The following is a 23049-nucleotide window of genomic DNA, read 5'->3' as shown; positions in this document are numbered from 1 at the left end:
TGAATGAGCAGCTATTACCAAATCATCAGCATACATAACGTACACACACACTAACACACACGTACACACACACGTACACACACACGTACACACACACGTGCGCGCGTGTCAGCCCCCCCCCCCCCCCGTCACGGACACGCCCCTCTCGTGCTCATGACCCGAACTCTGTGGTCTCTTTCCCAAGGGCACGGCCCCCTCACCGTCCAGCCTGGGGGCTCCGTCACAAAGCCACGGCCTGTCTCCCTGGGGGCATGGCCCTCTCACTCTCTGGGGGGGGGGGGGGCATGGGCACGCTGCCCATGCCCCCCCCCATGCCCCACTCCCCGCTGCCCCCCACCCTGCTGCCCCCCGCTGCCCCCCCGTCACCTGCTCTCGAGGCCGTCCACGTACTCCTTCTTGCGCCGCCTGCTCTCCTGTGCCGACTGTTTGTTCCGGATCTTGCGCCGCACGCGCTTCAGCACCCGCTCCTCCACCTGCGGTACGCCGTGGGTGAGAGGGGGGAGGGGGGGCGCGGCAGCCGCAGGCATAGCGAGAGGGATACTTGATGTGGTGTGCCCGGCGGTCAGAACCAAGGCCCGCACTCGTTACGCGCAGAGTGCTCGCCACAAGCGAACGACAATGCCTCGCCGCCGATCCCGCCACGGAGAATAAACCCATCGCGCGTGCCACTCTGCTCGGCCTCACGGGGAGCGGCGGCTTCCGGCTGCTGGGCCATCGAACAAAGGCGGCGGTCGCCGCCTCGCGCGGCGCTTTCAGGTGCGCTTCTGCGGCCGTCTGGAACGCTCTTCCCTTCCCGGAGTCAGGAAGGCGCTGGAGCTGTACACTTTTAAATCATCGTCTAGATTGACAAACTCATTTCTTTGGAACTGCTTTTTGTTGTGTTTAGTTTGCTGTCCTTCCCCCCGCACCTCCGATTAGCGCGGTGCGAATGAAGTTCAACGTACAAGCAGTGGTCGCGAAAGTAGCTACACGTGTAGTAGCTACGGGCCCCGCGCTTTCAAGGGCCCCGCGCTAAACGCTTTCAAGCTTTCAATTCGCGGTTCAGTGATTCTGCACTTGCTCTATCACTATAGTAATATACCGCCTTCAACTTTTACGAACGACCGGGTGTTTAAGGTGAGCGATTTGTCGTATTCTCTGGCTGTTTAGCAAGTGAAAAAATGCAATTACTTTACTGTGCAAGTTACAAATTTGTGTTTAAAAATTTACGTGTTATTTTATTTATTTAAGGCCTCTTTATACAGTGAGGGAAAAAAGTATTTGATCCCCTGCTGATTTTGTACGTTTGCCCACTGACAAAGAAATGATCAGTCTATAATTTTAATGGTAGGTTTATTTGAACAGTGAGAGACAGAATAACAACAACAAAATCCAGAAAAACGCATGTCAAAAATATTATAAATGTATTTGCATTTTAATGAGGGAAATAAGTATTTGACCCCTCTGCAAAACATGACTTAGTACTTGGTGGCAAAACCCTTGTTGGCAATCACAGAGGTCAGACGTTTCTTGTAGTTGGCCACCAGGTTTGCACACATCTCAGGAGGGATTTTGTCCCACTCCTCTTTGCAGATCTTCTCCAAGTCATTAAGGTTTCGAGCCTGACGTTTGGCAACTCGAACCTTCAACTCTCTCCACAGATTTTCTATGGGATTAAGATCTGGAGACTGGCTAGGCCACTCCAGAACCTTAATGTGCTTCTTCTTGAGCCACTCCTTTGTTGCCATGGCCGTGTGTTTTGGGTCATTGTCATGCTGGAATACCCATCCACGACCCATTTTCAATGCCCTGGCAGAGGGAAGGAGGTTCTCACCCAAAATTTGACGGTACATGGCCCCGTCCATCGTCCCTTTGATGCGGTGAAGTTGTCCTGTCCCCTTAGCAGAAAAACACCCCCAAAGCATAATGTTTCCACCTCCATGTTTGACGGTGGAGATGGTGTTCTTGGAGTCATAGGCAGCATTCCTTCTCCTCCAAACACGGCGAGTTGAGTTGATGCCAAAGAGCTCTATTTTGGTCTCATCTGACCACAACACTTTCACCCAGTTGTCCTCTGAATCATTCAGATGTTCAATGGCAAACTTCAGACAGGCATGTATATGTGCTTTCTTGAGCAGGGGGACCTTGCGGGCGCTGCAGGATTTCAGTAGTGTGTTACCAATTGTTTTCTTGGTGACTATGGTCCCAGCTGCCTTGAGATCATTGACAAGATCCTCTCGTGTAGTTCTGGGCTGATTCCTCACCGTTCTCATGATCATTGCAACTCCACGAGGTGAGATCTTGCATGGAGCCCCAGGCCAAGGGAGATTGACAGTTCTTTTGTGTTTCTTCCATTTGCGAATAATCGCACCAACTGTTGTCACCTTCTCACCAAGCTGCTTGGCAATGGTCTTGTAGCCCATTCCAGCCTTGTGTAGGTCTACAATCTTGTCCCTGACATCCTTGGAGAGCTCTTTGGTCTTGGCCATGGTGGAGAGTTTGGAATCTGATTGATTGCTTCTGTGGACAGGTGTCTTTTATACACGTAACAAGCTGAGATTGGAAGCACTCCCTTTAAGAGTGTGCTCCTAATCTCAGCTTGTTACCTGTATAAAAGACACCTGGGAGCCAGAAATCTTTGTGATTGAGAGGGGGTCAAATACTTATTTCCCTCATTAAAATGCAAATGAATTTATAAAATGTTTTACATGCGTTTTTCTGGATTTTGTTGTTGTTATTCTGTCTCTCACTGTTCAAATAAACCTACCATTAAAATTATAGACTGATCATTTCTTTGTCAGTGAGCAAACGTACAAAATCAGCAGGGGATCAAATACTTTTTTCCCTCACTGTAACATCACATGCTGCAGGCCCCGCACTAGCTTAATCCCGGCACTGCGTACAAGTGCGTTACGTCTCTCGTGCCCTGTCTCACGCGGAACTGTCGGAGCAGCGATCAGCGTGCCGCGCTACGAACCCGGCAAAGGCCCGAGTCCCATGTCCGCTCACAACCACAGCGAACGCCTGAACCGGTCTTGGGACCTCCCCTAGGTCGACTCGGCCTTAACACGAGTACCTGTTGCGGTGTCTAAAACATCCACCCTGGCGTGGTGCTGGCCACCACACCCGGTCGTGTGCCGCGCCGGCCTTTAGAGGCGCTCGGTAAGAGCACTTGCCCCCAAGAGCCTGCTACAGGTGACACGGGGGGGGGGAATCTGTGTCTTTGTACTGCGAGTGCGCACGTACACGCTGCGCGAGTGTGTCAGCTCACAGTGTCCCTGGTGGATGATGGGAACCGGGGGCGAAGCTCGCGGTGGGAGGGGGCGCAAGGTCAAGGGGGCCGAGGGGGTCGTGGGGGTCGAGGGGGTCGGGGTCGAGGGGGTCGTGCTCACCTTGGTGAGAGGCAGGTGCGCGGGCATCGGCATCCCCTCCTGCATCAGCAGCTTGCGCTCCTCGTCCGTGAGCGCCACCTCCATGGGTCTGCTGCACGCACGAACACACACACACACGAACACACACGCACGAAACACACACACACGAACACACACACACGAACACACACACACACGAACACACGCACGAACACACACGCACGAACACACTCACACGAACACACGCAACGTGCAGCATGCACGAACACGAACACACACACACGAACACACACACACGAACACACACACACGAACACACGCGTAACAGAGACAAAGGTCCCCCGTGTAGCCCTAACAGGCCGTTGGGGGCGGGCGCCGTTAGCCAGTAGCACCGACGAAGTCCGGCACGTCGCACCTATGAGTGGGTCTCCCTAATGCCGATATTTACTACACACCGCGCCAGGTACTCATTTGAGGCCGAGTTGACCTAGGGGAGGCCCAAGACCGGTTCAGATAATCCTCACCGGTTTTGGTGGCCGTGAGCGGGAATCATCAAAGTCAGGCCGCCGCCAACCGCGACATTACGATTTTATTTTTTTTACGATCAGAGGAAACAAGAAGATGCTCGGTGTAGTCGGCACTTTGCTTCGGTCGTCATTATTTTAATGCTTTGCCTTATGTAACCCCCCCCCCCCCCTTTTAAATGAGAGATTTCACAACAGATTTCACGCTCTGCTCTCCTTACCCCTTCCCTCTCTCTCTACCCCCTCTCTCTCTCTACCCCCTCTCTCTCTAACCCCCTTCTCTCTCTACCCCCCTCTCTCTCTACCCCCCTCTCTCTCTACACCTCTCTCTCTCTCTCTACCCCCCTCTCTCTCTACCCCCTCTCTCTCTCTACCCCCCTCTCTCTCTACCCCCTCTCTCTCTCTACCCCCTCTGTCTCTACCCCCTCTCTCTCTACCCCCCTCTCTCTCTCTACCCCCCCCCTCTCTCTCTACCCCCTCTCTCTCTCTACCCCCTCTCTCTCTACCCCCTCTCTCTCTCCTACCCCCTCTCTCTCTCTACCCCCCCCCCCCTCTCTCTCTACCCCCTCTCTCTCTACCCCCCTCTCTCTCTACCCCCTCTCTCTCTACCCCTCTCTACCCCCTCTCTCTACCCCCCTCTCTCTACCCCCTCTCTCTCTACCCCCTCTCTCTCTCTACCCCCTCTCTCTCTCTACCCCCCCTCTCTCTCTCTACCCCCCTCTCTCTCTACCCCCTCTCTCTACCCCCTCTCTCCCTACCCCTCTCTCTCTCTCTCTACCCCCTGCACCACCCCCTCCCCCGCCCCGCTGGTGTACCACGTCGTGCTCGCTGTGGCCGGCGCCCGTGAGTCGGTGCAGCAGCTGGCGCGAGGAGCGCAGGGCGGCGGTGAGGGCCGGGAGGGCACGCACCACGCTGGGGGCCGCCACCATGCCCGGCTCGTCCCAGCCGTCTGGGGTGGGTGAGGGGTGGGTGAGGGGTAGGTGAGGGTGAGGGGTAGGTGAGGGGTGGGTGAGGGTGAGGGGTAGGTGAGGGTAAGGGGTGGGTGAGGGGTGGGTGAGGGGCGGGTGAGGGTGAGGGGTGGGTGAGGGGTGAGGGGTGGGTGAGGGTGAGGGGCGCGTGGCGGTGACGTTGGGTGGTGATGCTGCTGCTGCCGCCGTGCGATCCCAATTGAGCGATTTGCAAGTGGAGAACCCCGGGAGGACTAGCCAGGCAGAACCACAGGGGGAGAGAGAACACGGGAATCGAACCCAGCCTCGAGAGGCATCGCCGCGCCGCCACTGCCCCCCGAGACTCCGGTAAGGATTCCCGAGCGTCGTCGCTCTCACCGAAATCGATGGCCACGTCGTCCGAGCTCGAGAGCGAGCGGCTCCCGCCGGAGCCGCCGCCGGAGCCTCCTCCGGAGCTGGAGCCGCCGGGGCTGGGGGCCTCCGGGGGGAAGGAGGCCCAGGGCCTCGCCGCGCACGGCCCCGCGTGGGACGCGGCTCCCCGCACGCCCGCGTACGGGCTCGTGGGGCCGCCCCCCTCCGAGACGCCGCTGTCGCTGGCCGAGGGCGACGCGAGCGGAACGGGCGACGGCGGCGAGGAGAGCGAGGCGGGCGAGGGGAACGGGGTGGAAGAGCAGAGCGAGGAGGGCGAGCGGAACGGGGTGCCGGGCGCGCGCAGCATCTGCAGCGCGGCGTCGTCCATCACGAAGCTCTGCAGGAGGTCGTCCTGCGCGTCCTCTGTCAGGGCCTGCGCGCGGCAGCGGCGGCGGGCGACACGGTGCGGGAGCGGCGGGTAAGCCACGGCGGTGGGCGCAAGCGCGCGCGGCACGGCGGGGCTCCCGGAGCTCCGCGTACCGACCACTCGTCTGTACGTCCTCGTCTCCAGGAACTCTCGCTATATCTCCGATCTGTATCTACCCGCGTCTCGGACAGCCGTCACGTCTCTCGGCGGGTCACGGCACGGCGGGCCTCTCCCAAGGGCCCTCCGCGCAGACCACAGCTGTCCCGCAGAGGCCTACGCCTGAAGAACCTCCGGTCGTGCAGCATCGCAGGGGAGCGGTGGAGGCAACACTCGTGGTCTACGTCCCACGATGGCCTGTGTCCCACGCGTGTCCCACACGTGGCCACACCCCAATGGGTAAAGTTCACCAAATATCCAGGAGGCTCAACCAGAACAGATGGTGAGCTTGCAGCCCCTCCCTCCAACTGTGTCGGCCCTGCCCACATCATTGACATGGCCCCGCCCAGTCAATTCACGAACCCGGCCCACTCCCTCGCACACACAAGCGTGGCCTCCTCCACCTTTATCTTGACGTTGGCCCCACTGCTCACAAGTCCCGCCCACTGCTCACAAGTCCCGCCCACTGCTCACAAGTCCCACCCACTGCTCACAAGTCCCACCCACTGCTCACAAGTCCCGCCCACTGCTCACAAGTCCCGCCCACTGCTCACAAGTCCCACGCACTGCTCACAAGTCCCGCCCACTGCTCACAAGTCCCACGCACTGCTCACAAGTCCCGCCCACTGCTCACAAGTCCCACCCACTGCTCACAAGTCCCACCCACTGCTCACAAGTCACACCCACTGCTCACAAGTCCCACGCACTGCTCACAAGTCCCACGCACTGCTTACAAGTCCCGCCCACTGCTCACAAGTCCCACCCACTGCTCACAAGTCCCACGCACTGCTCACAAGTCCCACGCACTGCTCACAAGTCCCACGCACTGCTCACAAGTCTCACCCACTGCTCACAAGTCCCACCCACTCCTTCCTGTGAAACCCCGCCCACTGCTCACAAGTCCCACCCACTGCTCACAAGTCCCACCCACTCCTTCCTGTGAAACCCCACCCACTGCTCACAAGTCCCACCCACTGCTCACAAGTCCCGCCCACTCCTTCCTGTGAAACCCCGCCCACTGCTCAGGTAGCACCGACCTCTCTGCCTGCATCATGAGTCGAGCGCGAAGACAAAAACTTCTCAAACTGCCGGCAAAGTCTCGATTCATAAAAAAAGCTTCCGGCAAAGTCGGGGGTTTGGTGGGGTGGATTGGTGGGGGGTAGGTGGGGGGGGGGTTGGTGGGGGGGGCGGGTTAGTGGGGAGGGGGTTGGTGGGGAGGGGGTTGGTGGGGAGGGGGTTGGTGGGCGGGGGAGATGGACACAGGGATGGCCATTATGAACCCGCCAGGACCGCCCTGGCTAAGCCAGGACTTTTGCCGCCTTCACCCCCGCGTGGCGGAGCCGCGTGGAGGGACCCTACCAGGACATCCTCCAGGCCCCACGGCTCGGACTCGCTCGCCTTGCCCTGCTGCGTCAGCAGGCCGCCCAGCGGCCCGGGGAAGAAGGCCGACGACCGAGGGGCGCACGGGGCCCCCATCTGGGCAGCTCTCGGGCCTCCCAGCGGGCCGCCCATGGGCCCCACCGCTGGGCACGGACGCTCCAGCAGAAGGTCCAGAAGCTCGTCCCCCACCTCGAACTCCGACTCGGACATCTACAGAGCGCGCGCGGAGCCACGACACCGGCGTCAGCGGCGTCGCCTCCATCCGCATCATCGGCACCATCGGCGACGCAGTTTCGTGTCCACGAGCATCGCGAGCCGCGACGTCGTTATCCACATCGGGGCCATCGCAATCAACTCCGTCATCGGCGCCGTGATCTCAATCAATACCGTCATCAGTCACCATCCCATCGTCATCATCATCAGCAGCACCGTCGTGTAGCTCGCCGCCACCGCTCTCGCCCATTCTCAGTCCGCTGCTGGATTAAAGTCTCCTTCCCTGCCACCCCCCCCCCCCCCCAAACACTCTGCCGCTGCATCTCCTCTTTAGTTGTCTCTTGTGAGTGTGTTCCTCAACCCAACCCTAACCCTGAACCCAACTCTAACGCCGCGGTGGCGAGGAGATGTTCACTCCCTCGCCTGGTACACAAGAGGTCGTGGGTTCGAACTCGACGCTGCCGCCTGCGGTATATTTGGAGTCTGCGTGTCTCTTGCCGTGTGGATTTTTTTTTATCTGGGACCTCCGGTTTTCCCCCACCGCATTTCGAATGAGCATCACGCGTTTTAGAGCGTTTGGCTTCTGCAGATTTACACGTGATAAGCCACTCAGTTTGGGCTGTCATTTGTGGCCGTGTCCCTAACACAACTCACTCCCTCACCCTGGGAGCGATGTGGGGGGGGAGGGGTGGGGGGGGTTGGGTCTCTTACGATGGGGAAGGAGGGGTCCCAATCTCAGCGGGGACCCTGAGATAAAGGGGACTCGGGAGGGGACACGGGGACTCGGGAGGGGACACGGGTCCGCGTTTACACCCCCAATAAAACCCACAGCGCTCGCTCGCGCTGAGTCAACAGCACAGAGTCGGGTCCCTGCGACCCTACAGGGTGTGTGTGTAAGGGGGGGGGGCAGGGCAAGGCCATGCACAAAATCGTTTATTAATTCGTCGAGTTGTCCAAGCATCACAATATAGGACCGCAGAGCTTGGGAAATTGTTTGTGGGCTGGTGTCTTGGTTGCCTTGAACAACCAAAAACTCGTCTGTGGCTCTCCCTATTTGTTATTTATTTAGGACACGGGGCAAGGCGGGAGGCAGTACGGGGCAAGGCGAGGGGCAGTAGGGGGCAAGGCGAGGGGCAGTAGGGGGCAAGGCGGGAGGCAATACGGGGCAAGGCGAGGGGCAGTAGGGGGCAAGGCGGGAGGCAGTAGGGGGCAAGGCGGGAGGCCTTTTCTGGTCGATGCCCCTTGGTTGTTTCGGGCCCCGGGCTGCGTGTGGGTGGATGATGATGCTGTGACGTGTGGCGCGTGTGTTATGCTGTACGTCTGTTGTGTTTGTGTGTGTGTTGTTGTTGTTTGTGTGTGTGTGTTTGTGTGCGGGGTTTACTGGTGCAGTGTGTAAAAGACATCGCCACTGGGGAGACAAAGGCGGTCGAGCGCGGTGCTGGCCACCCCCCCCCCCCCCCTGTGTGCCGTGCCGACCTTTCAAAAGGTGCAACTCGCTAACAGCACTCGTCCCAACATTCTGTCGAGCCCATACGAGGGGGGGGGGGGGGGGGTGGGGGGCCTTCATGTTTAGTGCCCTCTGGGTCTGTGCCGTGTGCGGTTGTTGCCTTTGCTGTGGTGCTGCTCACTGCCTGTCGGTTCCTCCACTGCTCGCGTGATTGTCGGCGGTCTGGTTCGGAGTCGTAACAACAACAACAATGACGACCTCTGCCTATGTCTGGGGGGGGGGGGGGGAGGTTTACGATGTCCCCTGTTGTGTAAACTCCCCCCGTGTGTACCTGTGTGTGTGCGTGTTAGTGCGTGCGTGTGTGTGCGTGTTAGTGCGTGCGTGCGTGTGCTCAGTGAGATCTCAACTGGCGACCTCTCACCTCGTGCTCCCGGCGGCCGAGATTGAGTCCCTTCAGCAAATAGAAACTGACGTGGGCCCATACCCCCCCCACCACTCCCCCGCCCCCCTACACCACACGGGGAGCCCTGAAACACCAGGACCCCGTGTGGCTCACACAGCCCCCCCCCCCCCAAAACATCAGGGACCCCGTGTGGCTCACACAGGGGCCCCCCAAACACCAAGGACCCCGTGTGGCTCACACAGCCCCCCCCCAAAACATCAGGGACCCCGTGTGGCTCACACAGGGGCCCCCCAAACACCAAGGACCCCGTGTGGCTCACACAGCCCCCCCCCAAAACATCAGGGACCCCGTGTGGCTCACACAGGGGACCCCCCCCAAACACCAGGGACCCCGTGTGGCTCACACAGCCCCCCCCCCCAAAACGCCAGGGACCCCGTGTATCACACAGGGGACCCCCCAAACATCAGGGACCCCGTGTGGCTCACACAGCCCCCCCCCAAACACCAGGGACCCCGTGTGGCTCACACAGGGGCCCCCCAAACATCAGGGACCCCGTATGGCTCACACAGCCCCCCCAAACATCAGGGACCCCGTGTGTCTCACACAGGAGACCCCCAAACACCAGGGACCTCGTGTGTCTCACACAGGCCCCCACCAAAACACCAGGTACCCCGTGTATCACACAGGGGGCCCCCCAAACACCAGGACTCCGTGTGTCTCACACAGGGGCCCCCCAAACACCAGGACTCCGTGTGTCTCACACAGGGGCCCCCCAAACACCAGGACTCCGTATGTCTCACACAGGGGGCCCCCCAAACACCAGGGACCCCGTGTGTCTCACACAGGGGATCCCCCAAACACCAGGGACCCCGTGTGGCTCACACAGCCCCCCCAAAACACCAGGGACCCCGTGTCTCACACAGGGGACCCCCCCATAAATCACAAATCCTGTCTGACACAGGAATCCCATAAACCAGGGAGCCTATCCCCTCTTCCCCTATCTCTCCAACACGGTGGGGGGGGGGGGGAGGTCTGACTAAAGGGGGTCCCTGACCCTTTTACTCCCACACAGGGGTTCCCCATAAACCAGGGGTCCCCCGTCTCTTCTACCCAGCCTCGTGTGTATCCCGCGGGGCTCTGGATAAACAGGGGACCATGTACCCCCTCAATCCGGGCAATCTCATTCGTGGGGTCTGGCTGTAGGGGGGGGGGGGGTCTCTTTGTGCGTTAGTTCTAGGGTATGGGGGGGGTGGGTGCATGGGGGTTATTTGTGGGTAAATGTCAACAGCGGAGGGGCGGGGGGCGGGGGGCAGGGGGAAGAATCCTAAGGGGGGGCGAGGGGGGGGCGAGGGGGGGGGCTTCAGTGCCCTAGCCAGGAGACGTCGTACAAGCCCCTAGTCACAAGCTCAACGTGTGATTGTCTCCGTGGTTTGTGGTCATTTTTATTGAAAGTTTGGAGGGGTCACCAGCCCCTAGCGCCCGTTCAGAGGCCCCGTTGGCCAACGTGGAGGCTGTTGGTGACGGCCACAGCAGCACCTACCACCAGCAACCACCACCACCACCACAGGGCAGCCACAACCACAGCGGCACCTACCACCAGCAACCACCACCACCACAGGCCAGCCACAACCACAGCGGCACCTACCACCAGCAACCACCACCACAGGCCAGCCACAACCACAGCGGCACCTACCACCAGCAACCACCACCACAGGCCAGCCACAACCACAGCGGCACCTACCACCAGCAACCACCACCACCACAGGTCAGCCACAACCACAGCGGCACCTACCACCAGCAACCACCACCACAGGCCAGCCACAACCACAGCGGCACCTACCACCAGCAATCACCACCACCACAGGCCAGCCACAACCACAGCGGCACCTACCACCAGCAACCACCACCACAGGGCAGCCACAACCACAGTGGCACCTACCACCAGCAACCACCACCACAGAGCAGCCACAACCACAGGGCAGCCACAACCACAGCGGCACCTACCACCACCACAGCGGCACCTACCACCAGCAACCACCAGCAACCACCACCACAGCGGCACCTACCACCACCACCACAGCGGCACCTACTACCACCACCATCACCACAGCGGCACCTACCACCAGCAACCACCACCACAGCGGCACCTACCGCCGGCAACCACCACCACCACAGCGGCACCTACCACCAGCAACCACCACCACAGCGGCACCTACCACCAGCAACCACCACCACCACCACAGCGGCACCTACCACCAGCAACCACCACCACAGCGGCACCTACCGCCGGCAACCACCACCACCACAGCGGCACCTACCACCAGCAACCACCACCACAACCACAGCGGCACCTACCGCCGGCAACCACCACCACCACCACAGCGGCACCTACCACCAGCAACCACCACAACCACCACCACAGGGTTACCCACGGGCAGCCGCAACTACAGCGGTTACAGGCCGGCAACAGCCCCCCCATCACACACTCAAGGCACACACTCAGACACACACACAAAACAAAGATCCTCCGTATAGCCTTAGCACTGTTTGAGCAAGTGCTGTTAGCGATTAGCAGAACCTATGAAGGCCGGCACGGCACACGAGGGGGTGGGTGGCCAGCACCACGCGCGGCCGCCTTTGTCTCCCCGGTGGGGATGTTTACGCACCGCGCCGGGTTTCCCGAGAGGAGGAGGCCCAGAACCAGTTTCAGATATTAGTCGCTGATGTTGGCCGTAAGCGGGAATGGAACTCGGGTCGCTGGGCTCGAAGCGCAGTGCTGCTAACCACTGCGCCACCACTCCCCGGGCACTCGGAGACTCTTTACACGCGCGGGGGTGAACTCTGTAAACAGGTCTTGGAAGTCGCCTCGACCTGGCTCCCGGTTCGTAGTGAACTTGGAAGCGAAGTGACACGTGGCGAGGCATTACCGTGAGGTAACGGGTGGTAACCAATTGGGTAAACGTCGGGTAACCGTGTGGTAATCATTCGGTTACAATGGGGGTAAGCATGGGGTTAACCTGTGCTAACAAGGAATAAGCATGTGGTTAACAAGGGCGTAACGATGGGGTAATTGGGGTTAGCATGGGATTAAATCAGTTACCGTGGTGAATTACCAAACGCAATCACAACAACATCTGGCTCAACCAAAACCACCTGTAACCACAACCTTAATCACAACCAAACTAGCTAATTAGTCACACCACCTCAACCACCACCACCTCAACCACCACCACCTCAACCACCACCTCAACAACCACCACCACCTCAACCACCTCCACCTCAACCACCACCACCTCAACCACCACCTCAACAACAACCACCACCTCAACCACCACCACCTCAACCACCATCATCTCAACCACCACCACCTCAACCACCACCATCTCAACCACCACCTCAACCACCACCTCAACCACCACCACCTCAACCACCACCTCAACAACCACCACCACCTCAACCACCACCAAACGGAGACACTGAGGGAGACCACGGAGACACCGAGGGAGACAACAGAGACACTTTGGGAGACAACAGAGACACGGACGGAGAAAGGGAGGGAGACAACGGGGACACGGAGCGAGACAACGGGGACACGGAGGGAGACAACGGGGACACGGAGGGAGACAACGGAGACACCGTGGGAGACAACGGAGACACGGAGGGAGACAGTGAGGGAGACAACGGGGACACCATGGTAGACAACGAGGACACCGTGGGAGACAACGGAGACGCGGAGGGAAACAACGGAGACACCGTGGGAGACAACGTGGAGACGTGGAGACAACAGGGACACCGAGGGAGACAACGGGGACACGGAGGGAGACAACGGAGACACGGAGGGAGACAACGGGGACACGGAGGGAGACAACGGAGACACCGTGGGAGACAACGTGGAGACAATGGAGACACCGTGGGACACAACGTGGAGACAACGTGGAGACAACAGGGACACCGAGGGAGACAACGGGGACACCGAGGGAGACAACGAGGACACGGAGGGAGACCACGGGGACACGGAGGGAGACAACGTGGAGACAACGGGGACACAGGCGCGCCCTACCGTGGTGGTTGTTGTTGTCGATGTGTGGGGCTGAGCGAGGCGCACGTGGACTCTGACCCCTCGAGCGCCGAGGATGGAGACAGCGGCGGCGACTTGGGGACTCGCGGCGCCTCGCCCCGGTGGGAGCCGCCGTGCCGGGTGGAGGAGGACGTGGAGCAGGAGCAGGAGCTGGAGCAGGAGCCGGAGCCGGAGCAGGAGCAGGAGCTGGAGCAGGAGCAGGAGCCGGAGCAGGAGCCGGAGCAGGAGCCGGAGCAGGAGCAGGAGCCGGAGCAGGAGCCGGAGCAGGAGCAGGAGCCGGAGCAGGAGCCGGAGCAGGAGCAGGAGCCGGAGCAGGAGCCGGAGCAGGAGCAGGAGCCGGAGCAGGAGCTGGAGCAGGAGCCGGAGCAGGAGCAGGAGCCGGAGCAGGAGCCGGAGCAGGAGCCGCCGCTGGGCTCCTCGCCACCCGAGGGACTGCCCTGGCCTCACCACTCGGTGCTCGCCTCACCCGGCTCCCCCGGCGTGCGGCGTTCGCTCGCTGCTCGCACCTGGGGCGAAGGGGGACAGACGGAGCTGGTGCCCTGCAGGTGCTGTCGGGGGCTCAGTGGTCATGGGCGGGGGGGGGGGGTCAGAGGGGGGGGTCAGAGGGGAGGGGGGGAGTTGTTTCACCTTTGGACCCAGAGGTTCCAACTCAACACGCGTGTCGTCGTCACTCACTGGCGCAGCTCCTGTCAATCATTGCCAGGGTGGGCGTGGCCTCTGAGCCACCCACAACCCGCCCCCCTTGCATCTGACCACCAGCTGCTGGTGATGTGGCCAGCGGTGGATCAAGGCGGTGGCACGTGCTGCTGCTGACGGTGAGGCCCCCGGTGTGTCCCAGGCGAGGGTTGCCAGCACGCACGGCTGCCAGGGCCAGATGGTCCGTGGTGGCCTATGGGTCACTGGACAACGAGGCATGGCACGCGGATTCTACCCTGGCCATGCTACCATTGTAACACCTGGTGGTGCTTTCGCAACCAATATCCATAACATGGGGGTGGGGGGTGGGGGGGAGGGTTAGATCACGTAAATATAAATGTGTGGGATATAGGAATAGGTTTTACCCTTTTAACTGGCACAAAAACTGACACCTTTATTCAAGGCATCATGTTTGCAATAACCACAACACAATGCAAACAAAAAAGACAACTCTGATAATGATATGTACTGTCCTTGAATTTGATTGGTCCACACCCGAGACAGCTTTTCTTAGAGCCTAGTCTCCATTGGTGTTGGACCAGAAAATATGTGTCGTTAAACCCAACACCGCCAGTTAGTGAGGAGTTTGTCGCGTAAACAAAAGGTGCCGATTCGTTACGACTTCAGCACACCGGTTGTGTCGGAGAGTAAAGCCACGACATTTACCATTGGAGGACCGTGACGTTCCGCTGGCGATTACAACAACAACAACCACCAGCCTCGTCAGGCGATAGCCAGTATTGTGTGAACGTGCCTCTGTTTATGTCTCTAAAATCTTTCAAACAAACCCCTATATTATGGATACTATATTACGATTTTTATTTTATTTTAGCAGGTATAGCCCCGCGGAATTGTGCAGCTCTTTTTACAGAAGCGACCTGGCCACAAATGATGGCTCAACAATGTGGCTTATCATCACGTGGACATGTATAGCAGTAGTCAAATTCTCTAAGCGCGTGATGTTCATTCTAAATGTGGAGGGAAAAAACCGGAGGACCGGGAGGAAAAATCCACGTGACCACGGGGAGAGAGAGAGACCGCAAACTACAAATAAACGGTACAGGCGTCAGGTTCAGGATCCAATCCACGACCTCCTGTATACCAGGTGAGGTAGTTAACATCTCCTAGCCACCGTAATGATGATAAGAGAAAGATAGAGAGAGAGACACGCAAACTCCAAATATACAGCAGGCGTCAGGGTTGGTATCGAACCCACAACCTCCGAGGTTTCAGTTCAGTTTCATGTATTAGGTATAACCCTGTGAGCCATGCGGCCCTTGACTCGGGTGTAACCGCAACAAAACAAAAACATGAACAAGAAAACATCTTAAAGTGACTACGCGCAACAGAAAACCCCAGGGGAAAAAACAGCAAAGTCTTCCAGAAAAAACACCGCATTTCAACGCTGTGTGCAAAAATCCCAGTGGGATGCAAGTCAAACAATAACAACCATTAGACAATTTAGATTAAAGTTATCAGGCTAACTCTGTACTACAACAAACAAATATGGCAAAATGAAAACGTTTTCAAAATCACCAAAATAAAGCTATAAAAGCAATGTAATAGTGATCATAGGAAATGTGATTCAAATTTAACAATAAACGATCTACATAACATGTACGACCAAACTTTGCAGCCATAGCTGGCTGCATGAGTCACTCCATAACAGCAGGAGTATCAGTAGCAGTATCAATTTTTTTCAATGCACCTTTAAAGGTCAGCACACTATTATCAAAACTCAAGATTATACTTTGCAGCGGTCATCCAGAACAATACATTTGATTTCAGGCCATTCTGAATAGCAGTGGCAGCTAGGGGTGTACAGCTCCTCAAGAGCAGTTTTGAGTGAAGATCTCACAGGTAGTGATCCAAGTTGCAGTTTATTGGCGATAGCATTCCAGACCCTGGGGGCATCAATAGCAAAGGCCCTTCCTCCAGTATTTGTACGGCAATAAGGAATGTGAAGCTGGTAAATGAGCGAAGACCTGAGGTCACAATTGTTCTTCGAAACAGAGAGGAGATCCAGCAGGTAGTCTGCTGATTTTTTTGTAAGTACATCGTGAATAAATAAGATCTGATGCACAAGCCGTCGATCATTAAGATAAGTTAAGTTTGACCCAATGTAGAGATCGCAGTGGTGAGTCCTATATGGGCAGTTCAATGCAAATCTTAAGGCTGAGTGATAAATTGAGTCAAACTTGTTCAGTATAGTACTGAGGGCTGATTTATACACGCTATCACAGTAATCAAGTAGAGGCAGTATGGTAGCTTTTATCAATTGCAAGCGGAAGATAGGGGGGAAGCAGTGCTTGTGTCGATACAGAAAACCAATTTTTTATTTTGTCTTTTTACCAATATAATCAATGTGACCTTGAAAATTCAGTTTTGAATCAAAGATGACCCCAAGATACTTATAGATCTTGACTTGCTCTATTTGATGATTATTTAAGGAATATAATTGGGGAAAAATAACTTCCTGCTTTAGTCCTGGTGAGAAGCATAGCACCTTGGTTTTGGAGGTATTCAGGTCTAGTTTAAGAGCAACTAGCTGATGTAGTTTGTTGAAATCACCCTGGAGCTTAGCAATCACCTCATCCGGAGAGCGGCCAGCAGTAATCAGTATCGTGTCATCTGAAAACAGATTTACCCTGGAATGATCCAGGTCAGTGCCCAAGTCATTGACATTAAGAGAGAACAAGTGGGGGCCGAGGATGGAACCCTGTGGAACCCCTTTTGTTATCTTAACACTGTTTGACCTCCAACCATCTATGAATACAGTTTGGGTGCGAGAAGAGAGGTAAATTTTTAACCATTCTACTGCGTGTTTGGAGAAACGGAGGCAACTTAGTTTACTAAGCAGGGTGTTGTGGTCGACTGTATCAAAGGCTTTGGACAAGTCAAGAAAAAGACTGGCGCAGCACTGCTGATTATCAAGGCTACTGCAAATGTGATTCAGAGAGTCTACTGCAGCAGATGTGGTGCTGTATTTTTTTCGTAACCCAGATTGGTTTCGATGCAATAGATTGTCGGACAGGAAACTGCTAATTTGGTAGTTCAATAATTTACCAAAAATTTGTATCAACGGGGACAAAATTTAGATAGGTCGGTAGTTATTTGGGCCCCCTTTGTGAAGTGGACGGACATAGGAATGTTTCCATTCTAGAGGAACTGATGCTTCTTTGATAGACAGGTTGAAAATATGGGCGATAGGTTTGTATATTAGGTGACCAACAGTTAGCAGAGCAAAGACGGGAATACTTTCCGCTCCGGTAGAGGAGGACCCTTTGAGGTAGGACAGTTGTTTCAGAACATTACTTTCGTGGATAGGCTGAAAACTAAATAGTTGTTTAATGTTTGGACAGGGGTGTAGGAAATTGCATGAGCAGGGGTGACTCCCAATACATTATCAAAAAGGTCACCAGCTTCAGAAAAATTAAGGTTAAAATTGTCGACTATTTTTTGGGGCTCTGAAAAATAGTCCCCATTTCGGGGGACAGGCGAGGTAGTTAACATCTCCTAGCCACCGTGACGATGATGAGAGAGAGACACACCGCAAACTACAAATAAACTATATTCTTAGCTCTTTCGGTGAAGTCACGTTGAAGGGAAACAATAAAATAATAAAATATACATAAAACAATAAAAATTCTCACGACGTTTCGACCACATGTTCCAGTTCACTGGCTAGGCGGTGTTAAGAGGATCATGGCCACTTCCCCTGTGGGCGTTGCTTGTTGCAAGAGCCGCAACAAATTGCAACCACAACAAAGCAGCATTCGCTACAACCACAACCACCAGCAATCACGACAACAACCACAACCAATCAGCAATCGTAATAGCTTTTTACCCTTTTATCTGGCACAAAAACTGATACCTTTATACAAGGAATCATGTTTGCAATAAACACAACACAAGCAGTCAAAATGCAAACAAAAAAGACAACTCTGATAATAATATGCACTGTCCTTGAATTTGATTGGTCCACACCCGAGACAGCTTTTCTTAGAGCCCAGTCTCCACTGGTGTTGGACCAGATGATGCCAAAAGGCGTACAACTCAAAAACAGCACACTATCAGAGTATTGACAGCTCGGGGTAAGCATTTACATTGAGACCTCCTTTTATCTGGCTCTAAGAAAAGCCGTCTAGGGTGTGGACCAATCAAATTCAAGGACAGTACATATCATTATCAGAGTTGTCTTTTTTGTTTGCATTTTGACTGCTTGTGTTGTGGTTATTGCAAACATGATCCCTTGTATAAAGGTGTCAGTTTTTGTGCCAGATAAAAGGGTGAAAACCTATTACTATATCTTGCGACTGGCAAAGGAGGTCTCATAATGTAAATGCTCACCCCGAGCTCTCAATACTCTGATGGTGCGCTGTTTTTGAGTTGTACGCCTTTTGGCATCATCTGGTCCAACACCAGTGGAGACTAAGGGCTCTAAGAAAAGCCGTCTCGGGTGTGGACTAATCAAATTCTAGAACAGTGCCAATATCATTATCAGAGTTGTCTTTTTTGTTTGCATTTTGACTGCTTGTGTTGTGGTTATTGCAAACATGATCCCTTGTATAAAGGTGTCAGTTTTTGTGCCAGATAAAAGGGTAAAAACCTATTACTACATCTTGTTACTGGCAAAGGAGGTCTCATAATGTAAACAATCAGCAATCACTACAACAACCACAACCAAACAGCAATCACTACAACAACAACCACAACCAATCAGCAATCACAACAACAACCACAACCAATCAGCAATCACAACAACAACAACCACAACCAATCAGCAATCACAACAACAACAACCACAACCAATCAGCAATCACAACAACAACAACCAATCAGCAATCACAACAACCATAACCACAACCAAACAGCAATCACAACAACCACAACCAATCAGCAACCACTACAACAATCACAGCCAATCAGCAATCACGACTACAACAACCACAACCAAACAGCAATCACAACAACAACCACAACCAACGAGCAATCACTACAACAACCACAACCAATCAGCAATCACAACAACAACCACAACCAATCAGCAATCACCACAACAAAAACCACAACCAAACAGCAATCACTACAACAATCACAACCAATCAGCAATCACTACAATAACCACAACCAAACAGCAATCACTACAACAACCACAACCAATCAGCAATCACTACAACAACCACAATCAAACAGCAATCACTACAACAACCACAACCAATCAGCAATCACTACAATAACAATCACAACCAATCAGCAATCACTACAACAACCACAGCCAATCAGCAATCACCACAACAACCACAACCAATCAGCAATCACTACAACAACAATCACAACCAATCAGCAATCACTACAACAACAATCACAGCCAATCAGCAATCACCACAACAACAAGCGCCATTCGCAACTTAGCGGCGGTGACGGCACCACGACGCTCGTTCCAGCCCCATCTTGCTGCGAAGCGTTAAGCGGCCACCGACTGTGCTGCTTTACACAACCACCGCTTCTCTGGGTGACTACAGGCAGCCTCGACAAACAAAGATCCCCCGTGTAGCCTCGACAGACTGTTGGGGCAAGTGCTGACAGCGAGCAGCACCTGTGAAGGTCGGCACGGCACACGAGGGGGTCGGGTGGCCGGCACCACGCCCGGCCGCCTTTGTCTCCCCAGCGGCGATGTTTTACTACACATCGCACCGGGTTCTCATTTGAGGCTGAGTCGACCTAGGGGAGGCCGAGGACCGGTTAAGATAATCGTCACCGCGGTGTTGGCCGTGAGCGGGAAATCGAACTCGGGTGGCCGGGTCCGTAGCGCTGACCGCTACACCACCGCTCCTCACACACCCAGCCAGCCTCACCCACACTGACACAGGCAGACAAAGACCCACCTCCCACGTGTAGCCTTGAACAGGCTGTTTGGGGCAAGTGCTGCGTAAGGCTGAACGATCTGGGGAAAATATCTAATTGAGATTTTTCTGACAGATATTGCGATTATAATGTTTAAGTCAAGCTTCACTTCAATATTCACTGTGTAATAGATTTAAAACATGTGTAGTGAGTCCAACTGAGTTGCAGACGTTCTTTAGAGGCAACACAAAAGAGTAACTTCCCATTCACCAGATACAGCCTAGGGTGGCGGCCACCCAGCTAACTACCCTATACGGAGGGTCTGACCCGCACTCAGATCCCGGCCACGTGTTGATGCCTGTAGAGCTTACAGCTTGTAGGACGTAGAGCTTCCAGCTTGTAGAATGCAGCGACCCCGGTCCCTCTCAGGGACCCACCTTATATCCCCCCCTGGGTCGGGACTGCTCCGCCCTCAGCCCCGCCCGCCTTCTCGAGCGTTCTAGCTCTCTCCCGATCCCCCTCGAGAGCTCTCCCCGGACACGTGATCACCCCCTAGCCCCCCCACCTGGGGGCCTCTCTGTGGACACTCCGGATCACGTGTCTACGGGGTCAACCAGAGTGCCATGGCCCGGGGCAACCCTGTCCCTGGGCTGACACTCTCCCACTCCCCCTTGTGGGAGCCCGCACCGCGCGCTGTGCGTGGTGCCCGCGCTATCCCAGCACACACCAAGCCCCGCTAGGGCTGGTACTACACCCACCTACGGGGTGCACGCGATGACGGTGCATCGCGTGCCACGGCCCTCTCGGGCCGGCACCATACAGTGACATCCCCGATGTCACTACATCACCCTCCCCCCCCTTCGTAGCATTCAGCCGTCCCGGCTGTCAACCCCCCCTTCAACCGAACAAATTATTGAAATGCAATGACAGTGTGCTTCAACAATAACAGAACAGGATAAATACCCCAACCCACCTGTACACAAATTACACTATCTACAAATGTACAAACCAACAGGGAGAAGGGTGTAAACCAACGAACCCATAACAACAACACCCCATCAACAAGCAATATAAAAAAACGCGTAAATCCTCGGGATCCCTCTTACCATCACACCTCCCGCCTTCACCATGTAACGATGCTCGTGAGCTCAATGGCGGCCAGGATCAGCCAACGACCGCCACGAAACAGCGAGCGCGACAAGCAACTGACAGCGTGGGGCGTGTGCGAGGGAATCACGAAAAACGAGTCTTTGAGCGAGTGCTTGATACCGGGCCCCCCCAGGGGAGGTGGGCTTGCTCGCCCTGGAGGTCCCGGGGGTAATGTGTAAATGTTCCACCAAACCCAGCTCCTCACGGAGAGCAGTAGGCCGGGTTGATGAATCCTCCGCGCTCGAAGCCTGCGAAGCCGGCACGCACGGCCGTGCAGGGGACGTCAGTCGCACAGCACCTTGGAGCGGAACAAAATCGCTTCGCCCGAGACTAACCACCACGGACACACACCCTGGGGTCGCCAGACACACTCGACACTCGGCCCCAGCGATGTGGAGATGAAATGAATTCACGAGGCGCGATAACCGGTTCCAGGCGAGAAGGATGATCCACACCCCGGGATCATCGTGTGCAAGGCTCAGCACTCGCATTCCCGACGAGGCCCCCTTCCGGACGTGCCGGTGAGGCATGAGGCAACACCGTACCTTCCTGGGTGACCGTGGTGTCCAACCCAGCATCAAGAACCTGAATAAAAGGTTCCTGGTCATCTGACACCAACATATGAGCGACAACAGCGTACCCCGTAACACCCAAATCGAGCGACTTCCTCAAGCGAAGGGGAGCAAACATCTGCACCGTAGCGTTGCCCGCACACAACCGGGTAGGGGGAGGCAAAAATGCCACGCGACGTCCGGATGGCAATTCCAAACAGCTGCAGTCAATGCAAATTTCCAATGGCATCCTACCAAGGTAATCGTTCCAAGTAAACATGGAACAGCCAATGACGTGGAGAGAAGAATGTGTCCCGATAATTTAACGTCAGCGATGCGCACCTCGGCCGTTATCCGACCGATGATGCTCAGTGAGCCGCCATCAGCGGCGAAACACGGCACATCGACAGGGTCTAGGACCCGACACTTAGGGGGCAACATATTGAAAATTATCTCCGAAATGATAGTTGCCAATGCACCCGTGTCGACTAGCATCCTTATTTCCACACCCTCAATGGACCCAAGCACGGTAGATGAACCCGTGGCAGCAGCCACCACTCGATGGGCCAGCTCCGACCACTGACCCGGTCGGAGCTGACGATCCTCAATATCACGCGTAGGACTCCCCCGTACCGACGCGCGATCGGTCCGCGAACCAAAACGCCTAGATGGGTGAGGTGAGGCTAGGGGTCGGGTGTGGAGTGCGTCGCGACTCGCCTCGGGGTGTATGGAAACGTAGGATGGCGGTGATGCTGGGAGGCGCCGCCGTGGTACGTGGCAGCCCGATGACACGTGTGCCGGCAGGCCGCAATTGTAGCAGATAACACGGCCGCCTCCGGAACGAGACAACGACCTTGACCGCCGCTGCTCGTCCCTCCGCCGCGCGCCATTGCCACACCGGTCGCCTTCATCCCGAGTCAACGCACACGCCAAAAGGGGCTCCATTCCATCAGGTGGCCCCGGCCCCATGCAGGACACAGCACACGTCACCTGTGCCCTGTCCCGTTGTAAAAGTAGCTGGGCTCGGATGCACCCAGCGACCTTGAGAGAGGAGATGTCATCTTCGGCTGGAAGGATGACGTGAAGGGTTTCCGCCAAGGCCAGCAATCTCTCGAGGACCAACGCAACGATGCCATCGTGGTCCATCTCCGGGAATGCGGCTTTCGCCAGTGCCAAAAGTGCGCTATGGAAGGCGAGGACCGACTCATTCTCCCCCTTCCATCGCGTGGCGAATTTGTGGCGCGCTTCCGTTGGTGGTTTGTAAATAGACGCCAACCAGTCGAAAGCCTGTGTGAGGGTGGACCTCTCCGACGGCGGGATGGCGAGAAACGCTGCAAGGACGTCGTCGTCAAGGGTGGCAGGTAGCACCCGCAGCAGCGCCTCTGTCTCCGTCCACCCCGCCAAGCCGGCGTTCGTGAGGAACCGCCGCTTAAAGGCCACCCAGTCGCCACCGGTAGCTGCAACCTCTCCAGCGAAGGGAGACTGACGCTAGAGAGCCGGGATGTCCCTGGGCGCCGACGGTGCATCCTC

At 56.0% G+C, this 23049-nt stretch overlaps 2 protein-coding genes across 8 annotated transcripts in view; both read right to left on the bottom strand.

Moving 5' to 3' along the window:
- LOC116954917 (cyclic AMP-responsive element-binding protein 3-like protein 3) overlaps positions 1 to 4003 on the bottom strand; it is a 15810-nt gene extending 11807 nt beyond the window's left edge. For all 7 annotated transcript variants that reach the window (XR_012929701.1, XR_012929699.1, XR_012929700.1 and 4 more), the window contains exons 1-2: positions 3372 to 4003; positions 367 to 473 (exon numbers count right to left, since the gene is read on the bottom strand). Coding sequence is in view for 1 of the 7 variants with exons in the window: in XM_076052638.1 (XP_075908753.1) it covers positions 367 to 473; positions 3372 to 3455 (191 nt within the window). In the remaining 6 variants the exon portion in view is untranslated. The remainder of the gene's footprint in view (positions 1 to 366; positions 474 to 3371) is intronic.
- LOC142905683 (uncharacterized) overlaps positions 3729 to 23049 on the bottom strand; it is a 25599-nt gene continuing 6278 nt past the window's right edge. Inside the window, exons 2-6 of the mRNA XM_076052593.1 lie at positions 13259 to 13824; positions 7115 to 7345; positions 5200 to 5605; positions 4653 to 4823; positions 3729 to 3781 (exon numbers count right to left, since the gene is read on the bottom strand). Of these exons, the coding sequence (XP_075908708.1) occupies positions 3729 to 3781; positions 4653 to 4823; positions 5200 to 5605; positions 7115 to 7345 (861 nt within the window). The 5' untranslated portion in view covers positions 13259 to 13824. The remainder of the gene's footprint in view (positions 3782 to 4652; positions 4824 to 5199; positions 5606 to 7114; positions 7346 to 13258; positions 13825 to 23049) is intronic.

The sequence above is a fragment of the Petromyzon marinus genome, chromosome 57, assembly GCF_048934315.1.
Source record: "Petromyzon marinus isolate PM22_M1 ecotype Great Lakes invasive population chromosome 57, UKy_Petmar_22M1.pri1.0, whole genome shotgun sequence".
Classification (NCBI taxonomy): Eukaryota; Metazoa; Chordata; class Hyperoartia; order Petromyzontiformes; family Petromyzontidae; genus Petromyzon; species Petromyzon marinus.
The sequence above is the reverse complement of the archived record's forward strand: the minus strand, read 5'-3'. Positions and strand labels throughout refer to the sequence as shown.